Source organism: Petaurus breviceps, unplaced genomic scaffold (assembly GCF_028583685.1).
Source record: "Petaurus breviceps papuanus isolate PSGF00001 unplaced genomic scaffold, PetGlider_PUasm1.0 689, whole genome shotgun sequence".
Lineage (NCBI taxonomy): Eukaryota > Metazoa > Chordata > Mammalia > Diprotodontia > Petauridae > Petaurus > Petaurus breviceps.
Genome location: NW_027186458.1, coordinates 9,031,369 through 9,053,555, shown reverse-complemented (window position 1 = coordinate 9,053,555; position 22,187 = coordinate 9,031,369). Strand labels below are relative to the sequence as shown.

Genomic DNA, 22,187 nt, shown 5'->3' with positions numbered 1-22,187 from the left:
TGGATGGATGGATGGATGGATGGATGGATGGATGGATGGATGGATGGATGGATGGATGGATGAATGGGTAGGTAGATGGATGGATGGATGGGTGGATGGGTGGGTGGATGGATGGATAGATGCATGCCCAGTATTCCTGGGTTGGCACAACCAAAGACTTCATCCCTTAGTGCCAGCTTCTTGCTGGTGAGCCTATTGCCAGCACCATCCTCACAACCTTTCCACCTCAGTGTCCCCCCTAGCGCAGCATTTGAAAGCCAAGGTACCCTCTGCACCCTGATGGGGCATCAGAGAAGACCATGAGGGAGGAGAAGCCATCTTTCAGGGAGGACTGAATTCCACTCTAATGTCCCCATTAATGCCACCCAAGGATGGTTTTTTTTTTTTTTATTCTTTCCCTTCCTAGCTGACATTTTCTCAATGTATTGAGGTTTTCAAAGTGCTTTAAAAGCATGATCACCTGTGATCCACACAGCCCTCCTGGAATGCTGCAGATACTCCCCATTTTATAGATGAAGAAATTAAAGGTGGGAGAGGGTAAGTCTCTCTCACAGGGTCACTCAGTTAGGAAGAGTCAGCAGAATTTGAACTCAGGTCTCACTGGACTCCCAAGTCAGGCAGACTTCCCACCACTCACTCCTTGTCCCAACCATCCCAGATCCTCTCTTCTGCCCTCATTTAAACCTTAAATACATGGTGAGAAGTTTGCCCAGAAGTGTGTCGGGTTTCTCTGTTTAGCTAAACCCAAGTTGAGGCAGATGCCTTTAGAAGCAGAAACAGGAGGGCAGGGCTGTTGCCGCCCCTCTCATTCTCCATCACGGAGCCCCGTCATCTCAGAGACCAAAACCAGATGAGAGCAGTTCCTGGACAGGGCCCTCTCCTTGCCCACAGCTGCCCATTGGAGCCAGTGGGGTTCCAGAGGCTGACAGAGCCTGCCGGCTTCCTGGATGAGTAACAGCACTCTTGCCTTTTCTCCCTAGATTGAGTGGGGGGCTTGTGCCCTGGTCCTCACGGGCAACACGGTCATCTTCGCAACAATCCTCGGCTTTTTCTTGGTCTTTGGCAGCAATGACGACTTCAGCTGGCAGCAGTGGTAAAGAACCTAGCTGCCCGCGGACCTCTTGTCACCTGGTGGCCGTCCATGCCACCCCCAGGCTGGACGAGGAGAGCAGGCCCTGGGGGGCTGGTCTTCTGGGGACACTCTTCTTGCTGCTGCTCGGCGGGAGAGCATTTCCACAGTAACTTGCTAAAGGCTTCACAGACTTGTGTTTTTTCAAAGCTAGAGTGGACTCCTTGCTTCTCTGCTTTTCGTGGAGCCCTGCTGAGTCGGGATGTCTCCATAGGCCATGCCCCTGCCCCTTTTTTTAATGGAGTAAGCACCTCCAGCAGGCCACAGTCCTGGGGTCGAGGTCCAGCTTCACCTCCAGAAGGCTCCCACATTATACAATGATGCGCTCATCCAGCTGGGATGGCGGTTTCTGTTGCTGAGCAGCTGTGTGAATGGGGACACATGAGGGGGAAACATGGTGGGTGCCTGAGAATCCCCAGCCGGCCAAACCCCAGCGGGCCTGATGAGTCTTAGTGGCGGGGGGCCAGCGTGGGGGCTTTACAGGTGTTTGAGTCGGGAGTTCCTTTTAATTGTTTCCTTGTTGAACTTCTATGCTGGGGTTGGAGAGGTGAGAAAAGTGCTCTTTTATGCCCGGTTTTTATTTGTGTTTCTTGTGGTTATAAATAGATGGAGCTGCATTGGGGGGAGGAGCCGATGTTGGCATGCCATTGTTAAAGGCTGTTTCTGTTTTTTGGTAAGATTGGGGATCTTGTCAGCAGCCTTTCATGTTTGATTGGGTAAGATGGCCCTTCACGGCACTCCTGACGATGAAAAGCCTTCTGTTTGCAGCATCTCCCGCTCCCACGCCCTCCTGAGGTTTATTTTACACACAGTATATCTTAAATAACTTTTCACATGTAGTTTCAAGATACTAAAAGAGCAGGACTTCTGTCCTGTGCAGTCAGAGCATTACAGGTTTTCTCTTTGCAAGTCTTGAAATAATTTCCCAAGTGATTTGTCAAATCTTGCAGCTCTCACATTAATAGTCTTCATGTTTAGTCGATGCCAATTGTAGTTAGTGTTCTGTAACGTTAGGTCACATGTAACTTAATATTTAAGACAGGTTTCCTGCATACCTCATCCCGTCAGACATGCCCTTAACAGAAGCATTCCTTTGGATGTGCACTCCATCCCTGGAACGTCACTGGCTGCTTCCGTTGCCACTTTGGACACAAACTGACCCACAAAATGCTCAGCTGCATATCTCACTCTTAACTGAGCATGATCAAATTTGTGTGTGTGTGAGAGAGACAGAGAGAGAGAGACTTACCTTTTGATGGACTCAATGCCTTGGTGTACTGGGCACATAAATGTTGAACTCTCAAAAGGTTTGAGGTCACCTGACTATTCTGTTAGGTCCTTTTTGGTTTGGTTTGTTTACTTAGTGTACATCCAATGTATTTACATAAAAATGGGTTCATTCGTAGACAATGGTCAACGATCATGATAGTTACTATTTGTTTTTTTATTCCTGAAGGAAGTGGGAACAGATGTTGGACATGTTCAGTTCATTCCTTCAGATTGTAAAATCACCTGCATGGTTTTTCTGGCTAGGAAATAAGCAACAAGATGGTAGAGACAGCTGATGGATGGCAGACTGTGCCCCCAGCAAGTTTCCATCTGGCTCTGCACCCCCTTCTCCATGGGCCCCCCTGCCCCTTCAGTGGGGCCGAAAAAGACCTGAAATGTTAACATGGCTGTGACTGTATTAGGCCGAGTATGCCGAGTAAATATGCATTAAACAGCTGTGCCTGTGACCCCCCCCCCCGGCTCCTCCCCATTTCCCCTCGTTCTTCCTTGGGGCAGCACATTACTCCTTCCTCTTTATTTCCTTGGCCATACAGTCTTTTTTCTACCTGCTGCATACACTTGTCTATACTAATTGCTATGGTGGGGCAGCACCGTGCCTCAGAGCTTGCCCAGGAGGCTTGACATGGTGCTGCTGCTGCTGCCTCTGGTTTTAGGCTAAGATACCTAACGTGGCTTTTCCATAGAACATGCATTGATAAAGCATTGCTGTCCAAGAGAGGGAAAAGTTTTGATGACAAAACAATAAAGATTTTAAGTTCTTGTTTTCGCTTGTGAGATTCTGTTTTTTAAGCAAACACATACCACATCCTGTCTTTTGTTTCTGGGTGCTTCTAGTCTTAAGGAAACTAAAGAGTTAAAGAAGCCCGTGACACATTGATAGCGTGGCTGCCTTGCTAATGGGAACCTCAAAGCGCAGTTTTGTTTCCAAAATTAAAACTGAAACCATGGTAACCAATGCCCCTTTCTGTGAGGTTGAGACTCCCTGATGTGAAGCCTTAGTGAAAGGGGGCTGGTAAGGTCAGGAAATGACATTTTGCCTAACCGTGTTTACAGATGAGTCACAAAAGGCAGGTCTCAGAACCGTCTCAGAGCTTAAGCTCGAGGCCTCTTTGCCACAAGATTGATGCAAGTATAATGTATGCTATGCTGCTCCTGCTGCTGTCACTGCAGTGGGCTTCAAGCAAACATGAGAAGAGTATTTCTCTGTCTTCTGAAAAACTCTATGTATTGGCATTGCAAACATAAGTACCGTCCTCGGGTCAAGTATGCCTTCCATTGCAAAATAACCTAGACAACATATGAAATTCCACATGTTTAATCCTGTTTTCTCTGCGTTGTTTCCATCTTTGTGGGAATATTTAAAAAGGTCAGACTGTAAAGGTCACGTTTTTGTGTTCACTTTGAGGTGAGAAGTTCTGACCACTCAGATAACTTTATTTTGGGATACAAAGAGTCTCAGAACTCATCCTAAACCAAACATGAGAAAAGATAACAGGAATAAAGTTGGATGGAAATTGATGTTGTCTAATACAAAATAATAAGCCTTTTTTTTTAAATCTTGTAACAGATTTTAAGAGGGGGAAATAGTTCAGTGATATCAACTAATATGGAATATATCTCACAGTCTATGCAATATTTTCACATAATCCTCCACTTCTGCAATGAAAGGAAGGAGGTAAATTTTCTCAACTTTCCTGGGGGATAGGCTTCATCCTTATAATTAAAACAAGATTCATTCATTTGTTCTTTCCATTTTCTTTGTTGTCATTTTTAAAAATATATTTTATTTGTTAAATATTTCCCAATGACATGTAAGAAAAATTTCAATAATCATTAAAAAAAAAACTTAAGTTTCAGTTCTCTCCTTCCCTCCCATCCTTCCTTGAGAAAGCAAGCAATATGATATTATACTTGTGAAGTCTTGTAAAATATATTTCCATATTAGCCATGTTGTACAAGAAAATGCAGACAACCCCAAGAAAAATAAATAGTATATAAAACGTGCTTCAATCTGCATCTGAGTTCATCAGTTCTTTCTCTGGAGGGGACAGCATTTTTCAGGAGGAGACCTTTGAAGTTGACTTGAATCATTCATCGTCTTGATCGGAGTAGCTGAGTCTTTCACAATGGGTACAGTGTTGCTGTTTCTCCTGGTTCTTCGCTTTGCATCAGTTCATCTAAGTCTTCCTGGGATTTTCAGAAACATCCTGTTTCTTATGTTGTCTTTGTGTACATTGTTTCCTCCTACTTACAGAAAGCCTTGTTGCTTCTGGGGTGGGGGCAGTTAAGGCCTTCATATCATTGTTTCTTGCCCTGTGGTAATATTCCATTACTTTCATGTACCAGGATTTATTTAGACCTTCCTCACTTTTAAAAAGACCCACAGACTATTTCAAGGTGCAGTGGCCGTGTTTGGAATTTGTAATGTGTCTTTGCATACAATCAACATTACCAGTGATAGAGGGGTTTCCGACCAGCCCCCATGAGCTCATTTAACCTGTCATATCGCCAGTGTTATCACTGGCTCTTATAGCTTCTCTTTTTTTTTTTTTTGTGGAAGTATGATCAGGCTCCCAAACCAATGAAGTCATGGTTCCTCGAATGATGAAACACATTGGGAAACTGCTGGATTTTTTTTCATTAATGCAAAATCTCATTTTAAAAATTACATGATATTCAAACTTGAGTCATATAATAATTTCAGAGGTAGAGACATCCTCAGAGGTCACCTGGTCAGGAACTACACCAACTCAAAAAATAAGGAAACGCTCGGGTCTCCCATCTGTCGAGTTAGGAGGGCTTCACGCTTCCCGGAGCTCCACTCCTGGGACCATCAGACCCTAGGGGTAGTCCCGTCTTGGCCTCTGTAGTCCCACCAAAGCCCACCGCGCCACGAGTTGGGAAGCTGCCGAAGATGGTGGCAAGCGAGAGGCGAGGAGGAAGCCTAGGGCTGGAGGGGATGCGGAAGAGCGAGGGAGCGAGTGCCCAGCGGGCCGTGACGAGCGCAAAGGAGCCGGACTAACCCTCTCTGCCCTTCACGCGTCGTTTCCCCGCGGCCGTCACGCGTGCCTTTGCTCCCGCACCCTGGCTTGTTCCAGTGCTGTGCTCAGCCTCTCTTCCTTCTAGATATGCTTTCAGCCATCCCCACGCTACCCGACAGGCTGGCCTATCTTGTCTCAAGCAGGGCAGGGACTCAAGGCCCCGTTCACTGGGTGAAGGGGGCCGGGGAGGCTCGAGCTCGCCTTTTCCTCCTCGCTAACAGAACCAGGCACACACAGTACACCAGGGGGAAGAAGCTGTTGTAGGAAGCGCCCAGCAGCCTGAGCGCGGACACGCTCCGGAGCTCCACGGCCAGCAAGATGTAGGCGATGATGAGCTGTGTGTGCGCCCACGTCACGGCCCTGTAGAGCAGCTTCCCCGGCCAGGGTCCGAGCAGCGCCGTGGCGCAGCCGTGAATCACATAGTCGGCTTCCACCATCAGCGCCCAGCACAGGAAGCCGAAGACCTGGCCCGGGTGGAGCCCGTGCCACCAGGCGGAGAAGGCGAACGTCTGCAGCAGAGGCCGGGCCTCGGCCCGCTCGAAGACGAGCCTCCGCAGCCATCTGGCCGTGCTCCGGTTCCAAGTCCTGGTGAACAGCGCGAGCCTGTGAGTGGTCTCCAAGGTCCAGATGTCTGCATCCGAGGCCTCGCCCTCCCCGTGGGGGGGCGTCCCGGAGTCCGGCCCAAAGCCCGCTGCCCACAGGACCGATTCGTCCAGGAGCCAGTGAGCGTAGTAGGTCAGCTTGAAGAGCGCGGCGGTGGTCCACATGACGTAGACGCAGCCCAGTCGGCGGCAGTCGGCCAAGCTGGTGCCCACCCCGAGCATTCCCGTCACCAGGCTTTTCAGCAGCTGCAGCCCCAGGAGCAGCAGGCCCCTCCTGGTGGCAGGGCCCAAGGACGGCGGCCTCCACGGTGACCCTGGACGGCTCACTCGAGCCTGAAACCTCTTAAAGGAACACAAAGGGCCGCCTAGGAGCGCCGGGAAGAATAGGAGGTAGCTGCAGAATGCCAGGACGCAGGGGCCTCGCCAGGCTTCCTTCACCATCACTTTCCCCTCCCCGATGTCCAGAGAGAGCCAGGTGACTCTCTGGGTGAGGAGCATAAGGGAAGATAGGGTGATACAGAACCTGGAAGAGAGGGAGAAATCAGACTGGGAAAGTCTGCCCATCACTGCCCCGGGCATGAGCTAGCTATCTTTAAAGAGGCCAGTTGGGGTCTGACTCAACAGGGCAGGCACCTGAACTTTGGGGCTTTCTTCCATTCGCTGTTAGCAGTAAGACTGACCACCCAAGCAGTTTGTGTTTTTAGAATTCAGGGCCAGATGCTGGCTGAGCGAGATTAGGCAGGAGTGAATCAGGCCTTGGAGATCCTTGCCCAGTGCCTGACACCAAAGAATGGCCCTCCAGGTACTCCAACTTGGACAAGACAGGAAGAAAACTACTCCATTCCTTTGGCCTGAGATTTTTTTCCCCTTATATATATATATTTTTCTGGATTTGGGGAACCACATGCATTTAGAAATAATATATTTAGAAAACAACAGAGATTTCTAAACAAAATTAAAACATTGGTTGGTAAACAACTTGAATGGAAGGTGTATAACTGCTTGGGTTTGGCAAATAAAAAGTGTACCCCCTCCCAGACTGTCATCCCAGAAATGAAAATGTAGCTGAAAATGGGTTAAATGTGCTTTACTATGAAGTGTGTCTTGGTTGTATAATTCTGATTTGGGATTAACTTCTGATATTCTAGCATGTCTCCAGGCACATAGTAGGCTCTTAATAAATGCTTTTTGATTGATTTGGTGATTCCTTCTGTGCCAGCAGACTCTGGGCTGAACTTCAGAGGCTCTAGGACTGTAATACATAACCAGCAGTCGCTGGGCATGTGACCGAGCTCTTGTCCTAGTTTCATAATCTATAGAATAGGGTGATCTCTCTGACATGGCTGTTGGGAGGGTAATTAGTGGAAATTACAGTCATTCACTCTGAAAACGGGAAGGCCAGGCTGCCATGGGGCGTCGCTCTCTAGCCTCTCCCGTGTGCCCATCTGTTCCTGTGGGGAGTGAACTACAAACGTCTAGCCATTTCTCTCGGCTTTCACCAAACGCTCTCCGTGGCTGTTCTCTTAATCTCGTCCATCAACCCCAGCTCCAACCTCCAGGCCTGGTGCTTCCTGTTGACTTGGTTTTTCTGCCTCCTACTCAGCTCATTCTTCTGATAATAGCCCCAACACACTCCCCTCCTCCCCCTCCCTGCAGTCAGCGCACACTCCCTCCCTCCTTGAGTCATAACTAGGGCCCGGCAGTGTCTTTGTCCCCAAAGTCCTGGGAGTGATGACAGCTCAGTCTCAGAGTGTACTTTCTTCTTTGCACAGCTGTCACACCCTTGGCTTCTAGCCCACCTTCTCTGCACCACCCCTCCCCACTCCTAGTCCGTCAGTAGCAGGGAAACCTCAAGATGTCCGAGGAGGGACAGACTTCCTGCACTTTCTCCCTCCCATGAGCTCCCCTCCTGGCCTTCCCTGCCCCCACACAGGGAAATAATTCCTGTTTATGGCTGTGCTCCCCCTACTGCCTGTTTCAGCTAGCTGTACAGGTCTCGAGGTAAGCTGGCCTCCCTGCACTATTGGCTGAGAACAGGCGGTAATCAAAAAGGAGGAGCCTGGCTGTGGAAAGATTACGGAGAAGGCTCGATAGACAGTCGCTATAAATGGTGCCACTGCCAAGCACAGGGGGTGGCTGGGGCCCTCCTTTACCTCACGCAGGGAGGTTCTTGAAGATAGTATTCAGTGTAATGCAGTCCCAGGTGGCAAAGGGTCTGCCAAGTCATCTGGAAAGAGAATGTCCAACGGTGGACCTTCTCTGGGCTGACGGACTGGAGGAGAGCCACAGCACAGAAAGCAGGGATGAAGACCAGCACTGCATACTGGGCCATGGCCGTCCAGGCGAGCAGGCAGCCTCCCAGCAACAGGAAAGTGTGTCTGGAACAAGAGAGATGTCCCTGGCACCCCGGTCTGCAGAAACCTCATGAGGATAGGGCCCAGGACTCCACTCAAGACAGACCCACCTTAGATGGTCTCCTTACAGTGGGCAGAGGGCTGGAGTTGGAGGCAGGAAGACCAGAGTTCAAATTCTGCCTCAGACTCTAGCTATCTGGCCCTGGACAACTCACTTAATAATAACAATAATAACATTTTTTTAAAAATAGCATTCACATAGCACTTTAAGATTTTCAAAGCACTCTGCAAATATTTGATCCTTACAACCTTGAGAAGTAGGCGCTATTATTTTTCCTGGTTTACAGATGAAGAAACCAAGGCAGAAAGGGGTTTCACTTGCCCAGGGTCACGAAGTGCTCTACAAACATTAATTTAATCATCACAACAACCCCAGGAGGGAGAGGCTCTTGTTATCTCCATTTTACAGATGAGGAAACTGAAGCAGACAGCAGTGAAGGAATTTTTCCAGGGTCCCACAGTTAGAGCTTGAGACAAGATAGGAAATGTCTAATAGACAGTTGGAGATATAAGCTTGGAGTTGAGGAGAGAGCTTTAGTGAACTGTAAGCTAAACTTGAATCAGCAGTGTGTTATGGCAGCCAAGAATCTTAAGGTACAGTAAGAGAGTCATAGCAGCAATGTTTCAAGCAACAAGCATTTATTAAGCACCTATTATATACCCAGTGTGGGGATACAAAGAATGAAACAATTTCTCTTTGTAAGGAGCTTATATTCACTATAAACAAATTGGAGGAACAGGGAAGCAAATACCTCCCACAACTAAGGACTGGAGAAGAGTTTTTGACCAAAGATAAACAAACCGAACATGAGATAAATAAAACAGATAATTGTTATTAGACCAAATTGAAAATTTTCTGTCCAAAGTGCATCTAGAAAGGAAGCAGTGGGCTGGGGGAGCATATTTCTCCCATAAAGGACTTACAGCCAAGAAACAAGGAACTGAAATACATAGGAACAAGAAGCGTTCACCAATAGATAAATGGTCTAAGGAGACGAACAGCCAGTTCTCAAAAGAAGAAATGCAAGGTATCAGCAATATGAAAAATGCTCCAAATAATTAAAAATTAAAGAAATGCAAAGTAAAAGAACTTTGAGCTTCTATGTCTCACCCATCATGCGGGCAAAGATAAAATAGGAAAATGGCATTTGAGGGAGAACAGGTATACTAATGCACTATTGGTGGAAGTTGTCCAGCCACTGTGAAAAGTGATTTGGAAGTAAGCCTCCAAAGTCACTAAACTATGTATTCTCTCTGACCCAGCCATCCCACTAACAGACATGCTCCAAAGAGATAAAAGAAAGAAGCTAGTGTACAAAAATACTTACAGAAGTATTTGTGGTTTTAGCAAAGAAACAAGGTGGATGCCCACAAAATAAGGAAGACTGAACAAATTACACAATGTGAACATAATGGAATATTGTTACACCATTAAAAAACGACTAAAGGAATGAATTCAAGGTAGCCTGGGATGACTCGTATAAACAGGCAAGAGAATATGCCTGGACTGCAACATTGTAAAGGAAAACATCTTTGAAAGACTTAAGAACTAGTCAATGAAATGATTCCAGAAGATCAGTCTCCCCTTGGTGGAGAGGAGGGGGATGGAGGGTAGTGCTTTCAGAAGGAGGGTATGGACAGTCTCACTGTGTCTTCCCACCTACCCCCTTGTCACACATCACATCTAGAGTACCATGCTCTGGTCTTGGCACTACATTTTTCTTTTTCTTTCTTTCTTTTCTTTTTTTTCTTTTTAGAGGGGGAAAGGCTGGGCAATTTGGGTTAAGTGACTTGCCCGAGGTCACATGGCTAGTAAGTGTGAAGTGTCTGAGGTCAGATTTGAACTCAGATCCTCATGACTCCAGGGCCGGTGCTCTATTCACTGCGCTACATTTTCAGAAGGACACTGATTAACTGGAGAGTACACTGAAGAAATTCAGCCAAGATGGTGATGGGTCTCCAGACCATGCCAAACATGGATTGGTTGAATTAGGGATACAAACTCTGAGAGAGAGATGTAGAGGGTACATGACTCTAGAGGGTACTCCTGCTAGTCTGTAGGAAAGGGATTCAACCTGGTTTTCTCAGCCCCAGAGGGCAGAACCAGGAGTGATGGGGCCTTGGGATGTTATTAAGCAGGAAGAACTTACTAATAATTAGAAATGTACTAAAATGGAATTGGGCAGATCCAGGAAACATGGGCAGTAGTAAGCTCCCCTTCACTAGAGGTCCACTATCAATTGCTTCAAGAGCAGACTGGATATCCTTTCGGGTGTGGGTCAGACCAAACAGCTGTGGAAATCCTATCAAGTTCTTCAGGTCTGTGACTTATGGCTTATGAAAATATGTCCTGATGTCACATGGCATCTAGAAATCCTGACTCCTGAGGGTTGGAGTTTGTGAGGCATCTACCTGCAAGACCCTATGTTGTTCCTACAAGCCCCTCATGTGACTGTACCCTTAACCAATTGTCCTTTGGGTGGTGAATGCCTCTACACTCAGTGCCGTGGAAAGCAGGCTTTGAGTTCTTAGTTTCTATTATGACTGGGAAGGACCTCTCCAGGAGGGGAAGCCTGATGAGCTGCCCCTCAGACCTTGCCAAGTTCCTTCCTTGGGTACTTCAGAAAAGCTTCGAAAGACAACTAGGTGGCGCCACCTGGACGCTGTAGGGCAGGCAGTGGCGGGGGTTTTAGTTTTTTATTTATTTTTTTTAAGTGCTATGCCTTTCCATATTTTAATTGCTAACTTTAGCAGGGCCACCCTCAGTCATCCTGATCTATATCTGGCCACTGGATTCAGATGGCTCTGGGGGAGAAAGTGAGGCTGGTGACTTTGTACAGCCCTCCCTCACTGAAGGGCTGTGGGCTTCACAAGGGGATCCATCACACTCCCCGAAGCCTGTTTAAGTTATGGTCCAATTTAGAAAAACAATGGACAAAAATAGAGGGAGGGAGCAACGCGCCTCCTAAAAGTGCCCTTTCTGGGCATCCCTCAGCTTCCATTTTGTCACTAGCTAGCAAGTAACTTTCCCTCTTTGGATTTCAGTCTCTTCATCTCTAAAATGGGGGGGGGGGGATTCAATGGGTTCCAAGGTCTCTCCCAGCTCGAAATCTCAGATCCAAGGATCCTCTCCCTAAGTGGATTCCACAAGTCTTTACAAAACACCTAATGTGTGCTGGACACTAGGCTAAGTGCCAGGAATAGCAAAGAAAGGGGAAGATGGTCCCTGAGCTCAAGGGGCAGTCTAATAACACAACACTGAATGGCAGTTTGGATCAAGGCAATGCACATTTGTGAAATCATCTACTGTTTGCACAGCAAACCAAATAAATGAAATAAAACAACCAGCCTAGACCATGCCAGACAGCTGGAGGACTGCCCCATCGAGTCAGTGCATCTCTATGGGACAGCAGGAGGTGGGAAGCAGGCAGGTAGGCATTTAGGAAACTGTTCCATGAATGTCATGCTCCCTGCCTGCTACAAAAGCTCTCCAGCTTCCTTGTCAGCACAGATGGGCCCCTGCTGTGGCTGCTGGACAGCTCCAAGCCTGAAAGTACCACAGTCTACTTTATAGATTGATTTAGAGCTGGAAGAGGCTTCACAGGTCACCCAGTCCAACTCCCTTATTTAACAGAGGAGGAAACTGAGGCCCAGGGAGAAAGGATTCATCTAAGGTGACATAGTCAGCCGATGGTAAAGCCTTCACAAAGATGAAAGGAAAAGAAATTCCCAAGCTTACCTGGCAGTGATGGAGAAAGAATCCATGGAACAAAGAAAATTAAACAGAAGAGCAAAGGGAAAAGCAAGCCCTTGGTAAAAGGACACGGGGTCAAAGTTAAACAGTTGTAGCCCACCCATTGGGAGTTGGGGAAAACATCCAGGTCCTTCTGAACGTCTCTTCCTCCTGCCTCTCCACGATGGCACAAGCCTAATCGGGGGCTCAGGGCCTTTTATGCGGTTTGGGTTGCCAGGCTGGAGTATGGAGATAAGCAGCCTCAGTGGGACTTTCTGCACTTGGGAGACTGGAACATTTGAGGAACGTTGCTGCTTAGCAATGAGAGAAGGGGAGAAAGCACCTGGCTATTTTCAGCAGCTGCCAGCTGGGTTCACTGCAAGCATGGCTTTATTTGTCTTCCCTGGAAGTACCTTGCCATGTTTCCTTCACCAGGTTAATATAAAAGTGTTTGCCCCGTATTCAAAAGCTTCCCATAGGGACACAACTCACAGGCCCTGGAGTTGGCATCTAAGCACGTACTTGGAAAAAGGAAGGCAGACAGGGAGGGAGGACCGGGAAGGAGGCAGGCTGAGGCTGCACCCAGGGGCCCGTGAAGGTCTGTGGCCTTGGTTCTTGTGTGGCTGAGCAAGCCTTTTGCCCTGCCTGGTAGAACAAAGTCTTGCTGGCTTTGGAGAGCCGGGGGGAGTCAGGGGTGCGGTGTAAGCAGAGGTGGGGGCAGCGTCAGGACAAGGGCTAGCTCTGGGCTGGCCCAAAGGGCCAGGCCGGGCCCAGATCCCCCTGGAGCAAGGAAAGTCAGCGGAGAGTTGGAGCCAGTCCTGAGCCTGGGTCCAGGGCCGAACGCGGCCGGCTCCTCCTCCAGGCAGACGGTCACCACCAAACCCTGGAGGCCGCCGCTCCCCTTGGCTCTGCCCCCCATGGGTGCTCCCGGAGTCGGGCCCCTCATTCATCATCTCTTGGCTTAATCCGCCCCTGAGACCATCAATAAATCGCTTCATGAAAGCAGGGACATTAAAGGGGCTCCGGCCCCGGAGTCAGGCCGACGCGAGTTCAAAGGCGGCCTCGGACACTTGACGCGTACTGGCTGTGTGACCTTGGGCAAGTCACTCAACCCCAACTGCCCGCCTCCCCCCCAAAGAGAGGGGGAGCTGTAACAGGCGGCCGCGGGCACGCGGCTCTCCGCGCACAGAGCCCCTGGAGGCCCGGCCCCCTGCGGGGCTGCGGGACCCAGCCCGGTGCCCCCTCCAGGACCTCCGAGGCCGACCGGCCGGGGGCAAACCGAGGCACCGACCAGCGTGCCGGCTCAGTCTCTGGGCGGCTCAAGGGCTGCCTGCCTGCGCACGCGCATTCCCCTCCGGCCCGCCGAGCGTGCCAGTGGCGCTCAGGTTCGCCCCGCCCCGCTGGGCATGCGCCCTAGCTCCCACGGCCGGTCAGGCTAAACAATGGAGCCCAGAGTTCATCCTGCCCACCGCGCACGCGCCCTCCGCCCTGCCTGCAGCTAACTAATCGAGCGTAGAGCGGACCCCACCCTCACTGGATGCGACTGTCATATCTGCCCCGGGAGTGAGGGAAAATGACGGAGAAGATCTCCAAGAGGTGAGTCCGCCTCGGGTTGCTCGCCCGCCCGACTCCGCCCTCCCCTCGTGCCCCATGGGCTGTGGCGGAGCCATGAGGAAGATGAAGCCGAGACCCCCGCCAACTCTTCGCAGGCGCCGGCCGGAGAGGCCGGGAGCTCTGGCAAGGCGGGGTCTCGGTAGCACAGCGCGCATGCGCTGGGCGGGGGGGGCCGTCCTGGCGGAGCCCGAGAAGCCGCGGGGCGGGGCCTAGGTGGGAGCCGCGCGTCACGTGGTCCTGTGGCTCCTCCTCCTGGGCTTGTCAGTTACTGTTCCAGCGCTGAAATTCCCTGAGGCTAGACATGGCACCTACTGTGTGCTAGATGGGCAGTGCCCCCGAGACGCTGGTCCGCCGCGCACCTACTGTGTGCTAGATGGGCAGTGCCCCCGGGACGCTGGTCCGCCGCGCACCTACTGTGTACTAGATGGGCAGTGCCCCCGGGACGCTGGTCCGCCGCGCACCTACTGTGTGCCGCCGCTGTGCGAGGAGGAGGACACTGGCAGAGGCTCTGTGTGAGGGGGCCGCGGGCCTCACTCCCGCTCCTTAGCCTGGGGTGGGGGCGCGGGAGCGTCAGAAGCCATGGGGGGTTCTCTGGGCAGGGACGCCGGAGGGGTTGGGCCATGTCCTCCCCCGGCTCATTTTACAGACAAGGAAACAGAGGCAAACAGGGTGAAGTGACTTGTCCAGGGTCACACAGCTAGAAAGTGTCCGAGGCCGGATTTGAACTCCGGCCCGGCGCCCCATGCACCATGGCACCCTGGCACGCGTTAGCCATAGTAAGTAGTCTGCAGAAGGCATTTAAACCGTTGGGCCTGAGACCTTGATTAAGCTGATGCCCGGGCCGTATCTCGGGCCGTATCTTGTGCTTGTGACTGCTCCTCTCCTGCAGCGCTGACCGGGGCCCCCAGATTGTGCCCCCCTCTACCTCCCCGCCCCAGGATTGGCGGGCAGGGCGGGGCTCTCAGACCCCGGCCCCGGGAGCACTGCGCTTTGTCCTTTGCTCTGTTTGCAGTGTGAAGATCGCCCCGGGAGCCGTGGTGTGCGTGGAGAGCGAGATCAGGGGAGATGTGACCATAGGTAAGGGGCCGGCTGGGGGCGGGGCGTGGTCACCCCCAGTGCGCTGCCCTCTGCCTTAGGGATGAAGATGACGGGCCCTGGTGACAGAGCCAGGGTCGGTCTGCCCCCCTCTGCAGCCTTGGACCGAGGGCCAGGTCTCTTCCCTGGGGGCCTTGCTGGGGCTGGCAAGATTGATGACCCGCTGTAGAAGGGTCCTGGTCCAACTTGGAATCTCTTCCCTCTCTGCCATCAGTGGGTTGTTCCAGTGGGTCAGGTTGGGGCTGTCCTCATTGCCCACAGTACTTTTTACCTTGTCCTCCTTTGGTCTTGACTTCAGCTTCACCATCATCAGCAGCAGATGGTCTGAGCAGCTCTAGTCCTTTCCCTTTGGATATGATATAGTAGTCTTCTGTTAGAGAGGGACGTGCCCATCCAGCCTGGCCCTGCAGCAGCTCCGTCCCAGGCTCCCCCTGCCCAACTTCCCCATGCACCATGGGCGCCAAAGACGAGAGTGGGACCAGGTCTTTGAAGTTGTCCTTACCGGGCCCTCTTCTGTAGGAAGGAGCGATGGTCTGTCTGGTGTCACTTAAAATGAGTTTGAGCTACGAGGGCAGAGGTGCCAAGTTTGCCACAAGAAGCATCCTGGCTGATGAGAAGCCTCCAGCCAGAAGTCTAAAGGGTGACTCCTGGCTTCTCTGAGCCGGCCTGCAGGGGAGGTAGAAATGTCTGAAGAACAGAAAGATTTGTTATTTATTCCCAAACAGGCCTGACTGACAGACATAGCCAAGTGTACTCAGAAGCGTGGACTGGCCATGTCCCTGAGCTCCAGGGGACCCCTCTGTGGGTCCCCCAACTCTGGAGGAGGGAAGGCGGGCAGCCTCTCCTCGTCATTTCAATCCAAGGTTTAAATAGACTCGTGTCTTTTAGGGCCATCTTTTTTAAATGCTTCATTACAACTTCTGAGTTCCTTCATGTCTTCAGCCCTTTTAAAAAGTCAGCTTTATAAGATCACCTGGCTGTCCCAGATGCCTGTGGCTTCTCTTCATGTGAAGACCTCACTGGCCTTAATTTGACCACATGGGAGTTTGGATCACAAACTTACAGCCCACTTTCCATCAGGGTGGCCTGTTGCAGAAGGAAATACTTGAACTCAGGGCCTGACCATATCAAACAAAGAATACCTTAGTCAGTCAGTAAAATATTTCACCCCAGAGCAGCTTATAAAAAATTTCTCCCTGTGGGCAGCAGCTCCCCAAATATAGAAATCGGCCCACAGCAGAGATAGCAGAATGTTAAGAGCTTCAGAAACAGCCATTGTTTAGGAAACAGCTTTTAAAATGGGGCTGTGTAATAGAATAATTTTAGTTTATGGGGGAGGACAGGGGAAGATCCCAAAGGATTCATGTTTTTGTGTCTGTGTTCTGGGGGTGGGTCACCAGCTCAGGTCTGAGCCCCTCTGAGGTGTCTCCAGCAGCAGGTCTGGATGGCTGGAGCTGTCCACAGAGAGGCCACCAGTCACATAGCGCTCAGCACTCAGGCAGTAAGTACCCTGTGCAGTGCTGGGCCAGTGGGTAAGGCGCTCACCACCCTCGGACCTCCCAGGCTTATTGTGAGGACTGCAAGAGGTGTTTATAAAGCAACCAGCACATAGTAGGTGCCTAATAAATGCTTCTTCCCCTCCCCTCTAGAGGAAAGCCAGCTGCTTTCGCCCTTTAGCGTGAGCTTTATTTGTTTCTGATCTGCTGTTAGAAAAACGGCCTTCTTCAGTGAGAAGCAACTGCTTTGCCTTGCCCTTGGCTTGGGAGAAGAGGTTTAAGAGGAGGCAGAGGACAGAGTGGCCTGGCCCGGGGCTGCCTGGCCCAGAGCCTCAGCCAGCTCTGCTTATGCTCTGGGACTTGGGCCACCAAGTCATTCCTGGCACTCCGGGCATTTCCCTGGTAACTAGGCAGCTCTGAGATCTCTCCATTGCATAAATGTGATTCATTTGTTTGCCCAAAAGAAGGATTTGTTTATAACATTCCTTGGCAGTGTAGGAGCTGACATGGTCTGGCCAGATGTCTGCAGCAGAGACAGGGGAAGGGCCCAGCTGGGTCAGTCACAGCCCTGCCCGGGGGAGGGTGGGGGAGTTGGGTTTGTCTTTGTCACAAGGATGGTGGAACTGCCAGGGATGTGGGGGTCTTCTGGTCCTGTCTGAGTATTTGCCTAATGAAGAAACAAAGGCCCAGAGTGGACTTGTCCAGGGTCAAAGAGCTAGAACCCAAGTGGCCACCCTGTGAAATGGTCTTTTTTACCTTTTTTAAAGTATTTTTTTCCAATTACTTGTAAAAGCAATGTTCAACATTCTTTTTTTTTTTTTTTAAGATTTTAACTTTCAAATTTTTCTCCATCTCTCCTTTCCCTCCCCTCTTCCTAAAACAGTAAACAATTTGGTATAGATTATACATGTGCAGTAACATAAAACCTATTTCCACATTAGTCATGTCAAAGAAGAAACAATCAGAAGGAAAAACCCACTAAAAAGAGAGAGAGAGAAAACAGTCTGCTCTGCTCTGCCTTCAGAAGCCACGGTCCTTTCTCTGGGTGTGGACGGCGTTTTCCGTCCTGAGTCTTTGGGAGTTGTCTGAGATCCTTGCATTGGTCAGAAGAGCTCAGTCTATCAAAGTCCATCATCACACAGTGATCATAACTGTGTATGGTGTTTTCTGCTCACATCACTCTGCATCAGTTCATGTCAGTCTTCCCAGGTTTTTCTGAGAGCGTCCTGATCATCATTTCTTGTAGCACAATAGTGTTCTGTCATAATCATCTGCCACAACTTGTTCAGCCATTCCCCAACTCATGGGCATCCCCTCAGTTTTCAGTTCTTTGCCAGAAAAGGTCTTTTTTAAGTGATCATTTCATTTCCCTTTGTTTATGAACTTTATTGCATGAAAATTCCGACAAATGAAAGAGAAAAGAGGGTTGTCTGGGAACCAAGGACCTTGTTGCACACAGCCTGGTGTATTTCCTTGGCCATGGTCAGTGTGTGGGAGTCCTTGCCTTCGGTCTGGCCTCCTCTGGTTTGCAGGGTGTCCAGCCCCTGTCTGTCCCTGGCTCCCAAGGGTCCTTGCTTCAGGGTTACAGCTTTGTGTCTCCAGCTTCATCTCGCCCAAGTTGTCTTGCATCCATGCGGCCAGGACTCTGTGTTGGCAGAGGCTCTCTCCCCTCTCCTCCTGGGGCCTCTCCTGGGCCATCGGATTTCTTTGTCGCGTTTGCCATTTTCTTCTCTTTAGTCCTGCTTCCATGCTCAGTTTCAGCATTGGGGCTTGGTGATGGCTCCCGCTCTGCTCCCTTCTGTACTCTTGGATGGTGGGCTGGACCAGCCCTGCTTGGTCCTTGATGGAACAGCTAAGACAGGTTGGCTTGGGCAGGAATTCCTGGGTTTGGCTCAACCTTGTTTTTGCCTTTCTATGCCTCTTCTGTGCCCTGACCCAAAAATGGAGTTGCTTTTTCCCTTGCTGCCATGCCCTAACAGGCCCTACCCAGATGTTGCTGACTGCTGGAATGATGTGCTAATCAGACCCTTTCTCCTGCTGTGGCTTGGGCATGGGGTGCCTGGGTGCTGGACCTTCTGGTCTCTGGGCCAGCTCTGTCTCCTGCTGTGGTTCCAGCTCTGGGTATGGGTGGCCTGATTTTGGGTCAGGCACAGACTGTCTGGGTGCTGGACAGGCCCTTCCTTCCCCTGGGCCTCTTTAGGGCTGCAGGCCTCTGTGACTGGTGGCTTTTCTGTGGGTCATCCTGTGGCTGTGACCTGAGACCTTCACAGCCCCCCAGAGCCCTTCTCTCGGGCAGTCGTCACTGCCACGTGTGCCCAGCTAGAGGGAGGTCCAGGGAATTCTTTATTGCAGAAGTGAGTGGGGATGTCTTTGGGCTCCTGGTCGATACTCCCCAATGTTTGTCATGGCACTGTGGCCCAGATGGAAGGGAGAGCTACTCTTTACCTAATACAGCAGTGGGGAGTCGCCCGTCAGGAACGCCTCTCCTGGGCACAGGAGCACAGCCTGCCCGCCCTGGAAAGCTGCCAGCTCCAGCCAAGTTTTACACTTCGGCACATTTGGGAAGAAAATGTTCAGACTGTCCAGAGCTCCCGTGAGCAGGCAGGGGTGCCGCTCCCTCCACCCCATATCCCTTACTCTTGAAGCTTCTGTCCTTTGCTCTGGGGTGGGCTCCTGGAGTTGAGCCAGTGCAGGACAGGGGCCCTCAGCCAGGCCCAATGAGCCTCTTAGGAATATGTCTATGACTGCTTCAGTCCAGCTGACTACTCCTGTCATTCCCTGCATCTAAAGATGGGGTTCTGCTAAGGCATCGCCAGGTCTCCCCAGACTCCAGTGGGGTGCAGGATTGAGGGTCAGGAGTCAGTCACAGTGAGGATGACTGGCCCATCCTCTCTGGGCCGAGGAAGCACGTGTCCAGTGTGCCCAAGGAAAAGCACAGCTCTGCCCCTCTCTGAATTGGAGGATGTTGGGTGCAGATCCAGCAGTGGAGAACACTCTGGGAGCGGCAGGGCAGGCAGGCCACAAGCATTGATTAAGCACTCGCTGTATACAAGGGACAGACAAATACAGGCAGAAAGAAAGACAGGATGGGGGCATGGCAGAGAGCCCCCCACCTGTGTCTGCCCATTGCCGTGTCTTGTCTTCTGATGCATGCCCACCATGCTCAGGGGCCCTGTCCTCTCCCACCCAGAGCCGGGAGGGGCACAGGGGCCGGCCTTTCTGAGGCCCTTGGTCCAGATCCTTTGTGTTTGCATCTCGCACTTGGCCCTCAGCTGCCTTAGAGAAAAGGCCGTTCTGCAGACCCTGTCGCCATGGCAGCCAGCCCCTAGACCCCCCCCCCCCAGGGGCTCCTTCCTGCTCACTGTGCTTAGAGGGGGATCTCAAGGCTCAGGCAGGATCAGGCCTTCCTCCTTAGGCCTCCTTAGGGCTGTGTGTCTCCTCTCCAGCAATCACCTATGGAACATCCTCTCTCCTCGGCCGGGCTAACGTCCTGTCCCGTTTCCTCCGCAGGCCCTCGGACGGTGATCCACCCCAAGGCCCGCATCATTGCGGAAGCTGGGCCGATAGTGATTGGGGAGGGCAACCTCATTGAGGAGCAGGCCCTGATCCTTAATGGGTGAGTATGAGGCGCCAGCAGCCTGAGGAGAGGCCTGCTGGCACAGCCCAGCCCAGCTCCCTGGGCACTGGGAGGGGACGAGTTTAAAGCCAGAGAGGCTGGATCTCTGCCCCTTTGGATCTGCTGGGCTTCAGAGAAGTAATGAACTGGGCCTTGGGCCCAGAGCACAGACACCAGCTGTCACCTTCCATCCTTTTTGCCTCCTGGCCACTCGAGCTCAGACAATTGCAGGATCACAGGTCCCGGGCTGGAAGGGACCTCAGAGTCCAGCTAGCCAGTTCCCTCCGTGTTCAGAGAGGAAGGCACGAGGCTGAGGGTCCCAGCTGAGAAACAAACATACAGGCTTCAGGGCCTGCTCCCCTCCAGTGCTGGCTCCCGGTGCTGGTGGGATGGAGAGAGCCACACCTGGAGCCTCTCCCACTGAGCCACCCTGCCTTTGCCAGGCTGCGAGTGGGGAAATGTAACCCTAAATGTGTCCACATGCTTGTCAGCTCTTAAAACTGTGCTTAAAGGGCTTTGGAATCCCTGTGAAAAGCCGTCCCTGTTTGGGAAGGAGGCCCTCTTCACCAGAGTATGTGCAAAAGAGCTTTGATCTTGTCAGAACGGGGCAGTGCCCTCCCTGAGGCAGATCACCTGCCTTCTGTGATGCCACCAATGCATGCCAGCGTCCCAGGCCAACCTCCCGGCCTGTGGAGGTCATGGGACTGACCCGGGTCACCTAGTGTCAGAGGAGGGATGTGAACCCCATAGTCCTCTGTCTGAGACTCCCTGTGTTTATCTGCGTGTGCATGTCTGTGATTTATTAATGAACCAGACTGTGTGTGCTTGGGAAGCGTGGGGAGCGGGGTCAGGGGGTGGTCTGGATTCACTCCCAGCTCTGCCATTGATGAAGCCCTTGGCCACGGGCTGCCAAAGGCAGCAGCAGCACCATTCCCACCGGCCTCCTCAGGGAAGCCAAGGTCCTAGGGCCCTCTTGCCTCCTCCTTCATAAGAGCAGCGCTTGGAATGTGTGGCCCAGATCCCTGAAAGACGCCCAGCTCGGATGCTCAGGATGCCAGTTATGGTTTGGATTTCCCTTGGCATTTCTTACTGGAGGAAGCAGCTTTCCTATGTGTCTTGGACAGCTTCGTGCAATCCAATTAACAGGAGCCCCATAGCACGGGACCGCAGCAGCCAGCGTTTGGAAAGCCGGCTCCTGTCCGCGGCCTCGGACTGGCTCTTTGCAGGGGGCTTGTTTGTGGCCTGGTTTACCCAGGGCCTGTTTGTTCTCATTTTTTCCAACATTCTTTTTAAACTCCCTCCAGCCTGTCCCCTACCCATTGAGGAGACCAGGAATATGATAGCCACTCCCCACGCAAAGTCATTCAGAACACATGCCCTGTTAGTCAGGCTGCAGAAAACAAAAGAAGGCCGGAGACGACCAGCTTCCTTCCATCCGCACTCAGGCTTCATTGGCTCTTCCTCCGGGGTGGGGGGTGTCTTTCATCAGCAGTCCTTACAGTCGCCTCTGCTCATTGTGCTGCTGAGAAGAGCCAAGGCCTTCCCACGCGGGCATCGCACGGTGTGGCTGTTACTGGGCACAGCCTTCTCCTGGTTCTTCCCACTTCACTCCGCACCATCATGTAGGTCCTCCCATGCTCTTCTGAGATCGGCCAGCCCGTCATTTCTTGTAGCACAATCATGCGCCACAGCCGATGGGCATCCCCTCCCTTTCCGGTTCTGTGCCACCACGAAAGAGCTGCTCTGCCTGTTTTTCTACAAATAGATTCTGTCTCCTGTTCTTTGATCTCTCTGGGGTACATACCCAGGAGCGGTATTGCCGAGTCAAAGGGTGTGCCCAGTTTGAGCACCCTGCTGTCCCGTCCCATCCCGTCCATTGTCCCAAGGATGTTTGCTGAGGGCTTGTCTAATTCTCAGTTATTATCTGGAGTTTTACATACACCTTCCTTCCTTCCTTCCTTCCTTCCTTTCTTCCTTCCTTTCTTCCTTCCTTCCTTCCTTCCTTCCTTCCTTCCTTCCTTCCTTCCTTCCTTCCTTCCTTCCTTCCTTCCTTCCTTCCTTCTTTCCTTCCTTCCCCCTTCCCTCCCTCCCTCCCCACCCCTTCATTCTTTCCTCCCTTCCTTTCCTCCTCCCTCCCCCCTTCCTTCCTTCCTTCCT

The 22,187-nt window shown here is 51.5% G+C and overlaps 3 protein-coding genes and 1 long non-coding RNA gene across 6 annotated transcripts in view; 2 read left to right on the top strand and 2 right to left on the bottom strand.

The window, feature by feature from the left end:
* LEPROTL1 (leptin receptor overlapping transcript like 1) overlaps positions 1–3,182 on the top strand; it is a 24,473-nt gene extending 21,291 nt beyond the window's left edge. Inside the window, exons 4-5 of one of the 2 annotated variants that reach the window (XM_069104953.1) lie at positions 981–1,068; positions 2,917–3,182. In XM_069104953.1, coding sequence (XP_068961054.1) covers positions 981–1,068; positions 2,917–2,990 — 162 coding nt within the window. In that variant the 3' untranslated portion in view covers positions 2,991–3,182. Of the gene's footprint in view, positions 1–980 lie in introns of both variants that reach the window. The other variant, XM_069104954.1, reaches the window with a different exon arrangement.
* A 1,092-nt stretch (positions 3,183–4,274) lies between these two features.
* MBOAT4 (membrane bound O-acyltransferase domain containing 4) lies at positions 4,275–13,584 on the bottom strand. 2 transcript variants are annotated; one of them, XM_069104950.1, is made up of 3 exons: positions 12,732–13,584; positions 8,216–8,440; positions 4,275–6,585 (listed from the first exon to the last, which is right to left on the bottom strand). In XM_069104950.1, the coding sequence occupies exons 1-3, from the start codon at positions 13,205–13,207 to the stop codon at positions 5,625–5,627; spliced, it is 1,662 nt and encodes a 553-aa protein (XP_068961051.1). In that variant the 5' UTR covers positions 13,208–13,584; the 3' UTR covers positions 4,275–5,624. The 2 variants fall into 2 exon arrangements, with proteins under 2 accessions (XP_068961051.1, XP_068961052.1); XM_069104951.1 differs by having other exon boundaries at positions 12,216–12,870.
* Positions 13,585–13,648: 64 nt separating this feature from the next.
* The window catches only part of DCTN6 (dynactin subunit 6), a 12,361-nt gene continuing 3,822 nt past the window's right edge, over positions 13,649–22,187 (top strand). Inside the window, exons 1-3 of the mRNA XM_069104952.1 lie at positions 13,649–13,805; positions 14,836–14,900; positions 19,925–20,030. Of these exons, the coding sequence (XP_068961053.1) occupies positions 13,783–13,805; positions 14,836–14,900; positions 19,925–20,030 (194 nt within the window). The 5' untranslated portion in view covers positions 13,649–13,782. The remainder of the gene's footprint in view (positions 13,806–14,835; positions 14,901–19,924; positions 20,031–22,187) is intronic.
* On the bottom strand, positions 13,812–14,829 carry LOC138174612 (uncharacterized). The gene is made up of 3 exons (XR_011171784.1): positions 14,285–14,829; positions 14,183–14,233; positions 13,812–14,131 (listed from the first exon to the last, which is right to left on the bottom strand). It is a non-coding gene; the product is annotated as an uncharacterized lncRNA (long non-coding RNA).